The following is a 19089-nucleotide window of genomic DNA, read 5'->3' as shown; positions in this document are numbered from 1 at the left end:
TTTTTATAAAGTTGAAATGTGTAGATTATTTATATGGAGTAAAAATTTCGATTAAATTCAAACTCTCTGGATTCAACCACCTATTTTTGAGTCGTATTTGGATCGTTAAAATGGTGCCTTATTTTTTTATGATCAACTAAGATAATAAGTACGAAGAAAAATTAAACAAGAGAAATATGAAATATACTCTTAAAAATCTTTTCTGATAAACTACGAATTGCATCAAAATATTGAATAAAAATTGCATTTCAAATTTATTCAAAGCTCATAAATACCATTTTTTTATCATGAACGTGTTTTAGTCATTGTATACATGAACTGAGCTGCTTTTGTAAGACGACCAAAAGTCACGGTGTATATGTAAATCTCACTGAACTTCTCCTAAACGGCTGAACCGATTCGAATGAATTTTTGCGTGCGTTTGGATTGACGGTCTATATTCAGAAATCAGCTAGGTTCCATATGATTCTGTATTTATGAACATTCTGATCAAAGAAGCATGAACATTATACAAAAAACTACAAATTGCAGTTTATAAATAAATCCGTAGCAAGTGTTAGTGTTGCAAGTATTTAATGGTTAAACTATGACGTTAACCTACATACCTAATGACATTGTAATATTGTGTGGGCGGCGAAGAGTGAACTATTGTAATATACTCTCTGGTCTCCATTACAAAAATAGAAAGTTTATGATTCAAAAAACTAGTCTATGAAGACTTGAGGAGGAAAGTGTTTTGTGTGTGATCCTTATGACTCGAAAGTAATTCGTGTTTCTTTTGTTTTACCCAATATTTAGTAATGAATTGATTGGTATTTACCTTATAAAAATAGACAAGCCCAGTTTGGTTCAAGAGGAGTAAGTTAAATAGTCAAGTTATGAAAAAGATGGATTTTCAAAAAAGCACAAAGAAAAAACACCAGAAAAAAGCTAGTTTATATCTACAGTATCTACAGTAACAGTTAATGACATGCTTATTAAACTTTAAAATAACAAGAAAATAATATTACATGACACTTCTGCTAATGTTAACAAGACTTGCGACAAACTAAAAGTAGATTTAAAGTTTTCGTTTTATAGCTCATGAAAGGACTGCACAGATAGCCGAGTGATTAAGGTCACCACGACGTGTCGCGGGTTCGATTCCCGCGTGATCGACAAATGCTTCTTCCGAATCTGGGTGTCATTGTGCATGTGACTTGAATGATTATTAAACCCACTGCGAAAAAAGGAGTAAATTCCTTACTGCAGGAGTCATTATAAAAAAAGAAACAGGCATATGAAACAATGAGAGCCAACGATCTAAACTGAACATTTATTGAAAAAAACATCTTATAATGTACATCAAGCTTCCGACATTCAAGTCTAGGCCACTACTTCTTAATAGCCAATAACACTACTTGGTAATTGCTTACCAGTCTGATGATGTTCAACCTTCATGGATATTGAGATGATTCGAGCCTGCGAGATTGCCGGGTAATTAAAAAATTGATAGATCACGATAAATTAGCACGAAACTGTTTGGATGTTGGTTTAAGATTGTTTGTTGGTAATTGTTGTGGTAAAACTTGTGGGGTATGATAGTTAACTTAGAGTGTAGGTTTAAAAAACTTTTATGGTTATAGTTGAACCAAGTTTTTTGACAAAATTAGTGAAGGTGGTCAACTAGAGTCACTACTGTAACGTCTTAAATGTGCTTGCAAAACGGCCTACTTGAAATAATAAACTTTTGATTTTGTTCTAGGACGCATAAATGTCGAAAAAAAATAGAGTTCTAGGTTGTAGATATTGTAAAACGACACTATGCTTAATTACAGTCTCAGATTTTTATCTACATTTGATTTGAAAGTATGGAAGGTACTGAAGGGTGACTGAATTGACGGTCCTAATAAGTATAGCGGTTATAATACGTTCTAAGTTTATTTATTTATTCTTATCTATATTAATAATTACGTGCAGGGCTATGGTAGACTTGATCGAAACCTTAAATGAATAACAAAACATAAAAAAATAATTAATTTAGAGTCGACAACATAAGTATATCCGCAAAATTAGGATTATGGAGAATTTCGTTACATTCCGATGGCACTGACAAACAAATTAAAACTATAATTCAAACAATCTTGTGGTCCGGAACTTTCATGATGACGTAACATTAAAAACAGCGCTGCCAACATAACGGCGATAATGATATGTCGGGTTTGTCGGCGAATCTCAGTAAACACAATCTAGGAAGTTATAGATTGCATATCTGTAAGTTATCGGGCTTTTCAATTATGTAATGTGCAGTGCATAATACGTTACAAGCATAATCTTGGTAATGATGTGCTTACTCAATAAGAAATGATGGTGCAAAGATTTTATAAAAAACTAATTTTCGCCGCAGCTTCGACCGCGTCGAGGTCAGTTATTTGCGTTTCCAACAGAACTCTTCAAAAGTCCGGGATAAAAACAATCCTATGTTCTTTCTCAAGGTCAACTCTATCTCTGTACCAAATTTCAGTAAAATCAGTTTAGTGGTTTAGACACAACAGACAGGTTGTTGTAATTTTTAAGAATAGTATTTTTTGTATATTCGATTCAGTCCTGCCTTACCATAGACAAACATTAGCTCTCCTTGATCGTATTGTGTTTTCAGTTTAATTGTGTTTTTCCGAATAATATAAGATCCTATATTAATTTAACATCTCTGCGCATAGTCCCAAACGTCAAAAATCTTTAAGAACTAACAATGAATTGCATTTTTCAACCGTTTACATCACAAATGTAAATACTAGTTACTACTTACAGTCACTTCCGAACCAATATGGTGACCGGGTTTGCTGACACAGAAACTTTAGATAAAATTTGAATACATGTGAGTTTACATGCCTTTGTTTGGACTAATGTAGGTGATTGTTACATGACAGAAGAAAAAGGAGTATAATAGTTTTGGACATTTATTTAGTTTAATTTTATTTAGTTATAAGTGCCCGATTTTCGTCAGCAAACCGTTTTACAGATTGGCGATTATTGCGATATTTGAATAAATGAGTGTTTGTAAAATCATGGCCATAACAACTAGATAGCAACCAATAGAGTTAATCTTTTTTACAGCTTTATCCTTGCCTGTACACAAGCAATCGAATGAAAATTTATTATGAGAATAAATGTGAGCGTGAATCAAAATACTACTGTGATGATAGTGTTTTAAATCTGTCATGCTATCTCTGTCTTTGTAAGTCAGAACATAGAGACACATGGGCTTTTAAAAACGGCTTAAATAGTTACTTTTCAGCATACATATTATGTCGCTTTTATAGGATAACTGAAACTAGGAACGCCAGGGAGGAAAACGCTAGTCACTATAGAATTTAACAAACCACTGCCATTCTTAACTTCTCTCACGAATCTACATTTCAAAGTAAACAAATAAATCGTATACCTACAAAAAGGCACACATATCAACATCAGATCTAATGACGATGAGTCAACCGTTATTTTGTACAAACATATTCATCTTTTAGTAAATCACAATAGGACAAAATGTCCGACTCATCGCGTCACTCGATACTTCCGCCAAACCTTTTATTGAAGCCCCCTCAGGCTGAAACCGCAAACGAAACTACAAGCGATTTTAAACTTTATTCTTATAACGTCAGAGGTGGTTTTTAATTGGTGTTTGGATATAAATGTAGCGTAATCGACGTATAAAGACAACAAAGCAACGGATGTGGGCATTGGAGCAGTTGTCAAGTTACCTGACTGCCCTCACATACGGGTTTCGTACGTTCAACCAGAAATTATTGCTTACATACTTACTCGTAAAAACAGAATATGCGCATCTATCGCTCAGAAACTGCACCGAAAATCTACCGAATATATCTAAATTGTCTAATATCCTGGAGCCTTGTGGTTTCATGTATGGATTAGTATTGTATGCACGAGGTTCAGGTTCGATCCTTACGCAAGCAAAGTAAAAATGTGACTTTTTCAAAGTTATATCTATTTCTGACGAACGGTAAAGGAGGATTCCAAATATTGGAATCTGAAATCTGAAAACCTTCCATATACGGAAAGAAGCCTTTGCCTACCAGAGGGACATATATGGGCTGGTATTACTATATCTAATACTAGCTGTTGCCCGCGACTTCGTCCCCGTGGGTAGAAGATATAAGTTATGATTTATACCTGCCCTGTTTTTTTTCACATTTTCCATTGTATCTTCGCTCCTATTAGTCGCAGTGTGATGGTTTATAGCCTAAGGCTTTCCTCGATGAATGGTCTATTCAACACAAAAAGATTTTTTCAATTTGGACCAGTAGTTCCTGAGATTAGCGCGTTCAAACAAACAAACAAACTCTTCAGCTTTATATATTAGTTTAGATATAAAATTCCCGTGTCACGATGTTAGTTACCGTACTCCTCCGAAACGACTTAACCGATTTTTACCAAATTTTATATGCGTATTTAGTAGGTCTGAGAATCGACTAACATCTATTTTTCATACCCCTAAGTGATAAGGATTACTCACACAAAAAAAAAATATAAAAAAATACATACAACTAGATAAAAATATTCGGCAAAACAACATTTGCTGGGTCAGCTAGTATTGTATATGCAAATCATATAATAATATTATATGAAACTGTGGCTTTTCGGCAAATAGTATCCTAGCCGTGTCCGTAGTGGTAAATTTATGAAAGAGTATTTTAGCTTGTTGCACTGAACACAAAATAATGTCATCAAGCATTTAAAAATAACAGGTTACAAATAGATCTTGCACTTCAGTTTTATTGCACTCCGAAGATTGAAAGACGCAAGTAGTGCGTAATGTAATATATAAGTATCGTAATAAACTTGATTTGAAATATGAAACGCAGCGAATCGAGTTGCATCATTGTACTTTATGACCTTTCATAACAACAATTAACGATCAAATAACAAATAATTTAATTACAAAATAATGCGGTTTGTACAAAATGTATTCTATGGAATATTTCGTAAATGACCGATATATGTGTTGCTCAAACTCTGTACTTCACAATGTATTTGTTATACAGAATGATCGGTGATGGATATTTTCATTATAATTGTGTTACTACATATATTTAGAATTTGTTTGTGTAACACTAGGAGCTTGTGGCTAAGCTATAATTGCACAAAGTGATCGATCGCAAGTTAAGATCGCGTAGCTTACGCTTGATATTGATAATCGGTGACCATCTATGTCATAACGAGTTCCTCTGTGTTTCGGAAAGCAGGTTAAATTGTGGGTCGGCTGTTATAGGTATAAACATCGTTGACGGTCATTACGGGTAGTTAAATGCTAGAAAGTCTGACAACTAGTCTCAACTAAGGGTTATCGTGTTGCCCAACGAATAGGGTTGAAGAGGTAGGATGGGCAATATTGCCGATTGCCGATTATATAGTTTTATGATTGACTAGCCGTATAATTTTTCTGCGCAGTATTTTTCAGAATGATATAGATACGTAAAGCCACTCACAAATGACGCGGCTTTGTATTTCTGTAGATCCTAAGATAACCTCTACAAAAAAAAACTTACAACGTCACAACTTTGACTTTATAATATTAGTATAGAATTTCCTCCCGAATGTAAACCACTAAAAATAATACGCTTTTTGTATCGGACTTCAGAGATCAAGGCTATCAAATTACTTTTTTTTGTATCAAGATAATTTAATAGCTATTTCGGTGTCCTCCAAATAGGTTTTCGATCCCATCCAAGTAAACACTTTTTGTATCGAAGTAGTAACAAAGTTTACTGAACAAACACACTGTTTGTATTTTGTCGTAAAATCACGGGGGACTACCAAAATTCTGGAGTAAGACTCCTGCCAGTGTGGAAGCGAGAAAGCACGCTACACCGCATATAACTCCATCTCTCTCTGACATCAAGAGCATTCTTATTTGAAAATTTGTTGGTAGGCGGTTTGATTTAGGTAGATCAAGTTCAATAGCACATTATTTGTGACAAACAAGTATACCAAGTCCCAATTGAATTGAACATCGGACCACACAAAAGCTAATCCAGTTTTTCGACAATAAACGCTCCCAATACCGCCTTTTTGTGGGAACTGTACCGTGAAATAGATTTTATTATAAAAAGCAGGTCGGTTGTATAGTGGACAGTTATTACTAAATTAATATATTTCGATATTAAAAGATGTACGTGCGTTTATGTCGAAAGGCTTACAAAAATAGAGTATCATTTTTTGCTTTCGTGTTATTATATCCGGCGCGCACGAAAAGCATCCTAAACCTTTTTCATTTTGCTCTGTTCGGAGTGATTTGGGGTGAATGTTATGAGCATATTTCTTCTTTCTGATTCAAAGAATGTCTATACTACATTTAGTTCTCCCTTATTTGGTTACATACTTCTGCCCTAAACAAGATTCTATAATTTGCAACGTACAGGAATAGTTCGCTTTTTCGACAAGTAAAGAATTGTTTTTTTTTGGAATTGATTATTTCTTTCTTGACAAAGGGTCACTACTATCCGTCCAGAGTAAGTACTCTGGAGTAGTGGTATTTTAAACCCGCCTGGCGTCTGTTTAAATATAACCCGTTTAATAAATCTGGCTATAGTTTAAACTCATCCAGTGTAGTAATCTATTACGATACCCCGAATCCCGGGGAGACCGAGCTAATCCATCAAACGGTTGACGTCAGTCAATGACGTAGCTTTTATTGGGACTGTCTGACGTAAGTGAGGGGGGCAGTGACGTCAAAAAGAACTCATAACCTGCCTTAAATTTGTCTGCAAAAGTTGCTTTACGAAACTTCGACTGTGAAGTTAAAATATCTAATATTCATATAAAATTCTCGTATCGCGGTGTTTGAAATGGAACTCCTCCGAAACGGCTCGACCGATTCTCATGAAATTTTGTGCGCACATTGGGTAGGTCTGAGAATCGGACAATATCTATTGACTCTCAAACTCTCTTTTTTATTTCTAAAACTCATTTGTGTGGAAAAACAACGTTCGCTAGAAAAGCTAGTTTATAGATAATGTTTCAATCATAAAATTATGACTATCGAGGTCCACTGCTGGGCACTCCCAAAAGGCGCCACAAGACTTCCATTCATTATGTTCGTGTCATTTAAGTAATTATTTTGTTCACACTCAAATAAATGTTGTGACTATAAATTCAAAGACTAATTTATGTAATACCGCTTTCTTGCTGGTACTTTTCTTTAAGTCTTTTTGGAATCGCGAAAATAGGATCATCAATAACATTTCCAAACTGCCAAAAAACATACATAATAAAAACATTGATTTTAAACAAATACTATAGCGAGAGTTGAATATGAAATACGTAGATGGCGTTTAAAAGAGACAGTCTGGGAAGACAGATGATAGATGACATGGAATGGTATTTGCTGAGAGTAAATTGGCTCACGGGACCTAATGCAACATCTTAAAGTAACATCACCATTGTGGAAGAGTGACAGCGCTATACACGAGATATAGCGGCGTCTCGTTTCCACAGCTAACAATAATATGACCTTAAGAGGTGGTGATAGGCCTTCAGGAATACACAGGATACAAAAACCTATCAAACAATTTTCAGGCGTGGGATAATATTATAATGTTATTTGTTTTGTTCAAGGGAATATAAACGCAGAATTATTAGCAAGACATAAAAATCTAAATGCTTTCAGTTGTAAAACTGGATAATTTATATTGATCTGGTTTTATTAGAAGGTTAAGATGAACAGTGGAAGATATATAGTAAAACATAAATAGAAACGGACATTGATCAGCTGGTATTAGGATCTCTGGATGTGTTCCATCGTAGTCGTAGCGTTATTTATTGATTCAGTGCGCAATCGTATGTGCAATGACCTAATCTGTTTCACTTTTAATCGGATACTTGAAAATTGAACGAGGATGGGTGAAGAAGTTGGAAGTTCTGAATTTCTTTACATCGATGAAATAATAGTAATCTTTTCGATATAAGTACTCTATTTGAAGAATACATATCGGAATCTCTGTTCTTTTTCACAACCTATTCAATTTAGTTAGTTAAGCAGAAGAAGAAAGTAAAGTAAATGTTTATTTTTTCATATTAGTTGTTCGGAACTTTTATTGCTTAGCAATACTTGTAATTAAAAGTAATTCAACAATGAAATAACGCGCCTATGACATAAACAGAGTACATCAACTATAACAGATCCCTTCACCCCTTCAATTCGTACGTTCAGCCTAATCGAATCATAAACAATAAACTTAGTGCATCAACTATGACATAACATCAACATATCTGCAACATAGACGTCACGTTCACGTTTAATTAGTCTGCGCTCGCGCAGTGAAAGCGAGCGGAAACGCAGCCAAGATGGCGGCCGGAATAACAATGGTGTATTAATATCTTGCGTGTATGATTATGAAAGATTAATTTGGTGAAATTGTTGCTGTTACAAAATCGCTCGTCTTGTTTTGATTGTTGTTGACAATTTGGGATTAGATGATGAGTTTTATATGGTTACGGTTGGGTTGCACTAGCTTTTACATCTGGCAGTGTGTAATAGCTACTGAATGTTGGATAGAGAAAACCACTAAATTTCAATTTACAAATAAAAATAAAACGTATAAATTTTAGGACTTTGAAGTGTTTAGATATATCACAGGTATAAAAAATAGACTTTCTACAACTAAAAACATCCTGAAATTATGGTAAAGCTTACTATGGTAAAAAGGTGATAGTTATAAAAAGACTTCGATGAATTTTTCAATTTGTACCAGTAGTTCCTGAGATTAGCGTGTTGAAACAAACAAACTCTTCAGCTTTTTATATTAGTATAGATGTGATATTCTGGTAAAGGGGTTGGTAGCAAACCCCAGAAAGAGAGTCTCCAAATAAAACTTACTAGCTGGAGAATAATAATTGAACTCTATTTCGCAAGTTGATGTGCATTTTACATCACCGTCTGCAAAACATCTGTAGCAAGTAATAACAAATATTGCAGCGCATAAAACTAATGGATTTTGAAATGTACAGATATAACTCGCAATTACAGTTTCGATAGAAGCAAGTAAGAAAATAAATATAAAGACAAGGCTGAGAAAGAACAAAATTGTAAAAACAGAAGCTGATTTAGCGAACTTCGTTCCGCCGGGTTGATTAAGGGAGCTAATTCGATATAAACCATAAAGAGCGGAATATAAACGCATAAAAATGTGTTTAGGAGATTAGTGACATTCCTACAGTAGAATTATAAGTAGGTAAGGCTTTTTACTCATTATAATAAAGTGATTGAATGTCAAGGCAGGCAACTAATAAGAGACTTGAAGAAAATCGGATTGAATATCACGCCACGGATACATACAAAATCATAAAAAATCCAAGAAGTTAATTTTCCATATCGTAGAAATTTTAATCAACGATGTTTCCACAGAACCACAACATGAAAAAAACAAAAATGTTAATAAGCAACAACACGTACATGTAATAAGCAGTTGGCCTATCTTAATAACAGCAAAAACTTCTCTCTTAACACATAACTTAAGGTTAACGCGGAAATCAAAGCGAAATAATTACACAACAAGAACACACCACATAAACAGACATCCACAGACAAAACTAGACTCTTGCCACAAACATTTGTAAATAGCGGTATACTAATTAATAAGTGGTATATGAAACAATTATAATGCACAACAATTATTTTGAGATTACGATCAAGAAACAGTGATAACTCAAATTAAGTAGAAGGTTCTTTGTGGGCCACGAAAATAGCGAATTATATTTAGTGCGAAAAGGGAAAAGCGGTTAAGAGTTATACCCGAATCTTACCGTCTTAAAACAAAAGGAGTACTTCACCCTTCCTTTATACTAGGGACCACGGGAACCCATACAAACTACCTAGGCCAGCTGGACTAGTGAGTCCAGCTGGCCTATAATTACTATTACAGGTGCGGAGTCATTCTGCGCAGGGCAGTTAATTCAGGACACAACAGTCCAGCTTCAAAGTCCTTTTAAAGTCGTTGGATTGATTGGTTTTGCCAAAGTCGCGCAGAGCATAGGTGAGCGATCCCGTGACTCTGACTAAAGCAAAAATGTAGGGCCCCGGGGTCTTTGTAGTCGCCGAGAGTGTGAAATATCCCCATACCGTACCCTCGGCGTGGGTTGAAGTCTCATTAGCTTGACCGTGAAAAAAACTTTGTTTGGTTTACAACTAATCACAGCCCTAACCATGAGATCTCACTCTTGTTTTATGCTCTATAGTTTATGGAAACTTCTAATAATATCGTACCCTTGCATCTTTACATGCCTAATGCATTTAATTATAGTAAATGATTTTAAGTTCTATTTTAAGTGAAGACAGCTGCGATAATGGTCCGTGTATCCCGGATGCAAGAGTAAAGGGTGGACAAACGTGACGTCAATTATAAGCTACTTATTTATAATTAGTACATAATTAACAGTTTCGTTTTTATTTTGTATATTTTTCTAATTTTAGGCATCATAACAGTCACAAGAGTAATATCTGTATTATCCAGAAAAACCAGAAATATCCGATTGTTGTCAGTGTAGAGCAAGATGATGCTCTACATTATATAGCACTGTCCCGTTCGCACTATAGCTAAAGTTACCCTATGCGATCTCATAGTAAACATGCATATTAATAGTCGTTCCGCAATAATATTTCTTCCATTCAGTCCAATCGGTGCTATTAACAACCAACCCTAACCGCTTGAGTGAATCTAGGCAGAAGATTATTTAACACTTAACATAACTTCTTGTTTATTAGAACCTAGTTATTCCAAACACCATTAGTCTTTCGAATACCATTAAAGATCGATTGTGGGTAACGTAACAACCAATACGGATATTCAAACATTATGTAAAGATAGTTCATCTTTATAATGATTAATTTTAATCCATTTCCCGTGATTCTAGTGGCCTAAGTTATGAAACTACTTACTGGCATCACAATCGCCGCTGTCATCGCAGTACGTAACACTTTAGCTGTAAACTAGGTGGCCGGGTCGTTACGAACTCATTATTTGCAAGTTCTGAAAAGCTTGAACTGTCCCAGAGAGTATAACTTTTCATATGATGAAGGAGCATGTTTATGCTGTACCACGTCTCAAAGTAAGACTAATATAACTAGTACAAGTTTAAGTTGTATGAGCGAGATAGTGCTTTACATGCATATATCGGCGTCCCCCTTCCACAACGGCAACAAATGTGGTGGTAAAGTTATTAGACAGATAGCCGAATGGAATGGTATCACGTTTTCGATCTTTGCGTAGAACCATCATTTGTGTGATCCACGAATGCTTCTTCTGAGTCTGGGTGTCTTTGTGCATGTGACTTGAATGTTTGTGAAATGATTCGCGACATAAGGAATAAACTCCACAATGCGAGAGTCTTCTATGACACGAAGTTTCTATCATAAGATATTGTTAACGGCCGTATTTACGGTGCTATCGGCATAATGCTACCTGCACTTTTTATATCTAAAACGTTTCAAAAAGATCTTTCGAAAAGAACAGCTGCTACCGATCACGAGATGTCGAAAAAAGTTGAGCAAAAAGCAGAATTCTGTAATGCAACAGTTTTTTCTCATTAGAGGTCATATTTCAAAATTGACAATACATTAAGAAATGATTTCGGACGAGTTTTATTTTTACGGAATTTTTAATAATAGGTTTGGTAATATTAATGTAATAATGTGTGAGAGGAAATCCTTGGTATTGGCTCTTAATTGTTTCTTAAGCCATCACACCAGTGTTATTACGATATTATTTTGTTTATTGCTATTGAAAGGCAAGTTATCAGCGAAGAAGTGCCAATTACTTATTTTAGTACATTGTTTTAGATATAATGATTTCTTCATTGTTGCTAAAAAAAGACTGCACGGATAGGTGAGGTCGGTGGTTGAGGTCACCACGCCAAACCCACTATGCGTGTAGTATCGCGGGTTAAATCCCCGCGTAGGATTTGTGTGATCAACGAATTTGTTCTGAGTCTAGGTGCAATTCTGAGTGCAATATGCATGTTTGTGAAACCCCCGGCGACACAAGGATTAAATTCTTTACTGCAGGAGCCGTTGAAAAAACTGATATCTTTTGTTATTTTAAATATCTATTACTATTAAGTGATGCAACGGTATTCATTAGGGTTTCCCGACTATTTTCGGTCCCAACCGGAGTCCTCAATCGTGAGCTGACGCGGCGGCGAGATTTACTTCTTTATAGGTTACCTCGATCACTTTTATCCTACGTTCTATTGCACAAGATATTTACAATAATTTATACCAAGAATGTTGACATTCAAACAACATTTAATTTAATTACTTTCCTGTTATTTTTGTATTCTTTACGTAAAACACATAAAATTCACCTGTTCTACCTCAAAGTGTCAGCTGAGCTCGGAAACTGGTTCTTCAGGTGCTCATGAACAATAGCAATGAAACTTGTTGCCATGTGCAATAACTATTGTGAACTCTACATTTAATTCAGTGTGTATTTGTTCTAACGTTTCTAAGCTCGCCTTGTGTACGAAAACTAGTTTTAAAAGTTGTTTTTTTAAGATAAATGGAGTTGTGATGCACATTTTTGTGTAAGAAGGAATAGCTGGATAAAGGAAGAGAGAGAGAGAAGAAAGAGTAGAGAAAAGTTGGTTGACGGTATAAAAGGATTATTGAAATGAAAAGTGATTTAAATAATTACTTGTTAAAAAATAATTTTAGTAGCGTACTAGCTTAAGACATATCTTTTATGACATATACATTGTGTGTAAAATAAACATTTCGACAAATCTTCGACCGTCCAGTCCTTTGATTAATGAATGCGAACCATTTGTTTTGCTTGAGGTATTACAGATATTTACATCTTAAACCACAAAATTTGGCACCTTCTTGGATTTTCATTTCCTCCTACAAACAAACCTTATTGGGATTGAAATAATGTTATATCAAAACAGATATTATATCAGAGGTTCTACCACCATATCTTAATTCACAGAGCCATACCATCATCACAAATGTGGAAGGGAGACAGCGCTCTACGGCATGTATAGCGCCATCCCGCTTACGTAAGCAACTGTTAACTTTAATATCTGTTGGTACTTAGTAATCTTCTTTACATAACACAGGAAGAGTTGGAGTCGTGTCAGTGACGGAATGCTGGTAAGAAATGGATCGCAAATGAAATGTAGACAAAGATTAGTGATATAGAGACTACTATATTGTAATTCATTGAATGTTTTTAAAGATGTTTTTCTTTTTGATATTTCGCTGAATGTTTGGAAAAGAGAAGTTGATCTGTAAGCAACATTATTGCAGACCAAGAAGGTTAAATATATTCCGCTTTTTTATCCACATTTCTGTTGGTCTGGTGGTTATGGCTCTGACTGCTATACCGAATGTCGAGGTTTCGATTCGAATCTAGGACAAATGTGATGAGTACGATCATTTGTTCTGAATATGGGTCTAATTGGCATTTTATTATTCGTCATTTCCATTCTCACTTGTTTCATACAGTTCATCCATCTCTTTTTCATTCTTCCTCTCTCATTCATAGTTATACTCTTTGGTTTCTTTGTTACGTAATAATTTATTATTATTTTTGTCGTAAACACACTCTAAAATTATTGTCAAGGCAATATACATAGCCAGAAATGTCCCGAAAAACGAATTATAATAAAAAAGGAGAGCAGCTTTAAAAACGTTTTTCAATTTTCGCAACGGTACGCCAACATCACTAATTCATCTTATAATAAGCTTCGGTAGTTATTATCATTCTTAATTAATTTATGTATCTCAAATTTAAATTAATCTCGATCTTAGCATTCAATTCACTCTAATCAAATTAAAAAAAATCTGTACTAGGAAGTTCATTGTAATTAAATTCATAATAAATTATCTTAGCAGTAGAGGTCATTATAGTCAAATTGAAAGGAGATATAAGTATTAAGGAAAGTTTTTTTCCATACCCATGGGATCGTAAACTGGATATCAGTGGTCCGTTGTTTAATTAGGCAAAGTAACATCTTGTCTGCTCTATTTAATGACCGTGGCAGCTCTACATGGTCCGACCGTAACATTTAATTGCTACTTCGTATCTCCCTTAATTGGTATACTCTTGTTTAGGAGACTGATAAAAAATGGAGCAAGATTGTCGGTCGGTTCAACAAGCAAAGTCTGCGACAGTGATGTAAGTTGAAGTAATGAAGTGACTCAACAATTCTCTAATCTAGATATTAGTAGTATTTACCTAAAATTAATAAGGTTAGCCGATTAACTTTCTACGGGTGTTTACTCTGTGGCCACTGAGAGCGCAGCCGTCGCGGCGCGCTCAGTTGCGACTCGGCTATGGCGCAGGGTGCACGCCGCATCACTGCGCGACCATCACCGAATTGTTTACGTGAATAAGCCTGTCTCCCATTACATTGTTAGTTACCGACTATTGTTGCCGCGAGTGGTAAATGATCAGTTTCTAGTGCAAGTGTTCTGTGTTACAATGGCTAATCTGACGCTGAGGTACCTGGATGAGTTGTCCTATGTCTTGAATAGCCGAAGGCATTTGGCGAATCAAGCGAAAGCATCTTCTGTTGGCGATTTGCTCAACGCCGAGGAGGAACGGTTCACACCGGTATGTTTATTGTCACTGTCTCGCTAAGATTTTAATTAGTAACTGGGAATTTTGATCTAAATATCAAAACTGACAATGCTGACGTTTCGGTCGTTTCAGATCGCTGAAATTCCGTTTCACAAGAAAAAACAAAAACAATTTACTTTTAAATGATGTTAATGTTCGAATTTCGTATGCAATGGAACGTTGTTAAGGTGAGATTTGAATGCACGCGACTAAATTAGAAAATGTGCGCGATTTTTTTTGTGTGCGCTGAAGGAGTGAAGGTCATTTTTAATGCTCGGTGGTTTGATAAGAATTGTGAGCGGCTTAGGCTGGTGGCTAAGTAAAGAGTATGATATATTACCTGCAAACCTAGCCTACGTACACATAGTTGCTTGTTTTTACAAGATGCCATTAACATTACGTTATCATTAGTACAGAATCTAACTGATAGTTGTAGCAAGAAAACAACAGTTAACATACAAGTGTTGATGTCGGTCATAGACATTGACTTTACATTAGTTATTGTAAGTAAAACGAATATGTTTCGTGAAAGGAAGACGCGTGTTGAGAATTGAGGTCGCGGTATTCGGTTCGGAGATGCATCCGATGAATATGTACATATTTAATAAATATTAATATCATTAAAAATAAAAAAAAACTACTTTTTTTTCTGAGTAGCATTTCTGATAGCTAGAATGAATATTGAAGTAATTGATAAATATCAAGGTCGTAAATACCTACTTAATGATATTAAGTTTATCAAAGTTAAGAAAACAGTTAGTGAAAGTACCTACTTACCTAAAGAATTTTGGATAGACATGTTAGAATCTAAAATGGCAATTATCACATTAACCGAGACTTGATAATAATCGTTGTAATTAATCCCACGCTATTTTTGTCATCAACCTACTTATAAGCTAGAAAAATAATCTTTGTTTTAAATTCGCATGTTTTTATTTATTTTTATTTTTAACCGACTTCTATTTAATGTAATTTTTATTTTCGGAACTCACCCTTAACGTCATTTTTAATGGAAGTAATGCAAAAAGTTTGCACATTTATGAAATTTTGAATTTCGAATGTGAAGAAACGAATAGTGACGTTATGGTTGTGATAAATATAAATATTTATCGATACACAATTTATGGCAATATAATCAGTATTTGAAACTTAGTATAGTTAGTATTGTTTTAGATTTAAGTCATTTCTACGACTCGCATAGTGATTGTTTATGAGAACGAATTTAATCTGTATCTTTTAAATGTTAAGATCTTGCTGTGTTATTATTTACTTTGCAAAAAGGTTATTATCACATAGAAAAGGTTTCAATCGGACTCAGATATCGGATACAATGGGAACCGGTCGCGTTGCGGTTCAACGCTTCGAAACCATTCATGAGAATCGTAGCTGTGACGGTTTTATAATAATAATAATAATAATAATCTTTATTTCAGAACAATGTCCATACATAATTACAAAATAATAAGATTTATAGTAAAATTTGTGCGCGTATAAATGCTTTCAGGATGTCTGAGTCCTGCTTTTCCGCAATAACCTGCAGGATGCTGTTGGTGCTGCTCCTGACCCTGCTCAGTAGTGATACGAGCCGCTTGCGTATTACCGCGTGGAAGCCGTCTACCCTGGCTTCCGCAAACATACCGGAGGCACTGCAAAAACGGGGCAACCCCAACAACATCCTAAACCCGTTGTTATATTGGACACGTAAGGCATTGAGCGTCCTCTGCGTATATCTGAACCACAGGCTGCACGTGTAGAAAGTCTGACAGTAGGCTTTAAATAGAGTGACTTTAACTTGTTTACTACAACGCACAAACCTGCGGGCCAGCATATTACTTCTAACCGCCAATGCCCTACGTTCCCGTTCTATGTCAACCTGGTCCTCAAGGTCCTCTGTAACGTAATGTCCAAGATATTTAAACTTTTCTACCCGCTTTAGTTCAATGCCATTTAGCTTTATTGCGGGCACATTCAATGTACATTTACCGGGGGCCTTGAAAACCATGTACTCGCTCTTCTTAGCATTGTACATCAATCCATGCTGAATGCTATATGTTTCACATATTGCAAGCAACTGCCTCATTGCACTTACAGTTGGGGTCAGCAGCACCATGTCGTCTGCGTAACTAAAGTTGTTCATACAAATGTTGTCAATCCAGCATCCCACTCGTGTGCTGCTGAGCCCAACTATAAGCTCATTCACGTACAAGTTGAAGAGCCTAGGAGAACTCAAACCACCTTGTCTCACCCCGCACTCCAACCTGTACGTGTCCGAGAAGGCATTTGCCCACCTTACATAATTATTCTGGTTTTGGTACCAGAAATGAAAAATCCGTTGTACCTGTGTAGGCACGCGGGTTTTCTTGAGTTTCTCCCATAACAAGTCATACGACACAAGGTCAAATGCCTTGGAGAGGTCAAGAAAGCATGCATACACAGGTGTACTTCTTTCCGTGTAGTATTGGACAGTGTGCTTCAGACTCAGAATTGCGCTTTCAGTGGAAAGTCCCGCGCGAAAACCAAACTGAGCATCATGAATATTAATATTTTTATCAAGTTCTGAGTCGAGCACACTGTCCAACACCTTGGCCACAATTGTAGCCAAGGAAAATCGGTCGGTAATTGTTCTTATCAGACAAATCTCCAGTTTATTTTTAACTATTGGTACTACGATGGTTTTCATAAGGTCTATAGGCAAGTACGAGTGATTCAGACATAAGGTAAAGAACATTGCCAGCACACGCGGTAAATGAACACCAGCGTATTTTAGATGCTCGATACTGAGTCCATCATGACCCGGTGACTTGCCCCTAGACATGCTACTCACAATTTGTCGAACTTGTTTAGCAGACACCCTATACAATTCACCGGTCATGGTGGACCCAGGATCTGCAGACGAAGAACCCAGTGGAGACTTAGTGGTAAAATGTTCTCTAAACAGTTCAGCTATATCTCTGCTATCACTCGCACTTCCCACGCTCACTGGAAGGCCAGTCTTATGATTTAAACTGTTGGTTGCTTTCCAAAAATCACTAAAGTTTTTAGAAGCACGACATTCCGAAATAATTTCCATTTTTATCTGTTCTTTGTTATTGTGACACCACTTTAATCTATTTTTAAATAATTTGCGACTTTCACACATTTCTTCATATATAGTACCGGATTGTGGCCTATCCTGAGAAACCCAGTATAAAAATTTACTCCTAGCTTCCCTGTGAGCTTCACATACATGCTTATTCCATCCTATTACATGTTTTTTCTTACGCGAGTGAGATTTAGTTTCACAAGTGTTAATGGCTGAGTCTGTTAATGCTATTATTATATCCTTATATAGTTTATCTAGACAATTTCTATGTTCCTTACAATTACAAATATCATAACTACATTCTCTTAATTCAACAGGAAAATCTATTAATTTCAGTTTACTATTGCACAATTTGGTATAGCTTTTTATTTGTTCTTTAGTTCTATAGCCCCAAACAGCTTTATTTTTTATATTTTTATTATAATTACTATTTTTACATATAATTGCACTTAATTCACACTCCAATGACTAGGGGCAAATGATCAGACCAAAACGTGTCATAATTAATAAATACATTCTTAATAGTTTGTTTGGCAGAATGACTAGTAACACAGTGATCGAGCCACCTCACACACCCGTGAGCCTCGCTTATAAAATGTATAATTACTTAATACACTTCCTAACACATCTATATCCACACAGGACCATTGTTGGTCCATACATAAATTAATTAGCTCGTTACCGAACAGTTCTCCCGGATGAGCATTAAAATCTCCTAGTACGTAAATAGATTCTATAGCGTAATGATCAACTATCGCACATACCTCGCCAAAACATGTCGTAAACTCCTCCAAATTGTCTATTCCATTTGTCGGCATGTAAACACTAAACACAAGAAATGCGCGGTCTTTCATAGACACTTTTATTGCACTGATACGCGGATTATTGCACTCGATAACAGTCACCTCTTTGAACACACTTTTACGCCACAGTATTGCCACGCCACCGTAAGGTCTTCCTTTCAAAACACCGTTTGAAATATCCACTGCTGACGTGCCCGTGTATGCGAACTCCTGGTCAACAGTGCCCAGTATCGGTATGTCATAGGGAAGTAGCCAGGTCTCTTGTAAGGCTATGATATCCGCCGACTGACACAATTTCTGACACAATCAATTGATCTTTTTATCGACTTACAGTTAAAACTGACAAATTTAAATAAAGTAGTTGTTGCAGTTGTATTTGTTTGTTATACCCATTATTAATTGTTTTGTATCACATCACTATTCACAACATTGTTTTCGGCCTTCTTAGTTTTATTAAAGTAAACAAAGCGCCTAAAAGACACACCTTCTGGCCACAGACTATCATCTAAAAACATTGCGAGCTTGTGGTGTGGTACAAAGATTTTAAATGCATTATAATTTCTTTCCTTTTGCATTATAATTTTCTTTA

The 19089-nt window shown here is 35.6% G+C and overlaps 2 protein-coding genes across 4 annotated transcripts in view; one reads left to right on the top strand and one right to left on the bottom strand.

The window, feature by feature from the left end:
• Positions 1-15200, bottom strand: part of LOC113502891 (trichohyalin-like) — a 42808-nt gene extending 27608 nt beyond the window's left edge. The window contains exon 1 of one of the 2 annotated variants that reach the window (XM_026884638.1): positions 14502-15200. In XM_026884638.1, coding sequence (XP_026740439.1) covers positions 14502-14562 — 61 coding nt within the window. In that variant the 5' untranslated portion in view covers positions 14563-15200. The remainder of the gene's footprint in view (positions 1-14501) is intronic. The other variant, XM_026884639.1, reaches the window with a different exon arrangement.
• The window catches only part of LOC113502889, a 163050-nt gene that overhangs the window by 21764 nt on the left and 122197 nt on the right, over positions 1-19089 (top strand). The gene's annotated exons all lie outside the window — the stretch shown is intronic.

The sequence above is a fragment of the Trichoplusia ni genome, chromosome 18 (assembly GCF_003590095.1).
Source record: "Trichoplusia ni isolate ovarian cell line Hi5 chromosome 18, tn1, whole genome shotgun sequence".
In the NCBI taxonomy this organism is placed as follows: Eukaryota; Metazoa; Arthropoda; class Insecta; order Lepidoptera; family Noctuidae; genus Trichoplusia; species Trichoplusia ni.
This window is presented reverse-complemented; position numbering and strand designations above follow the sequence as displayed.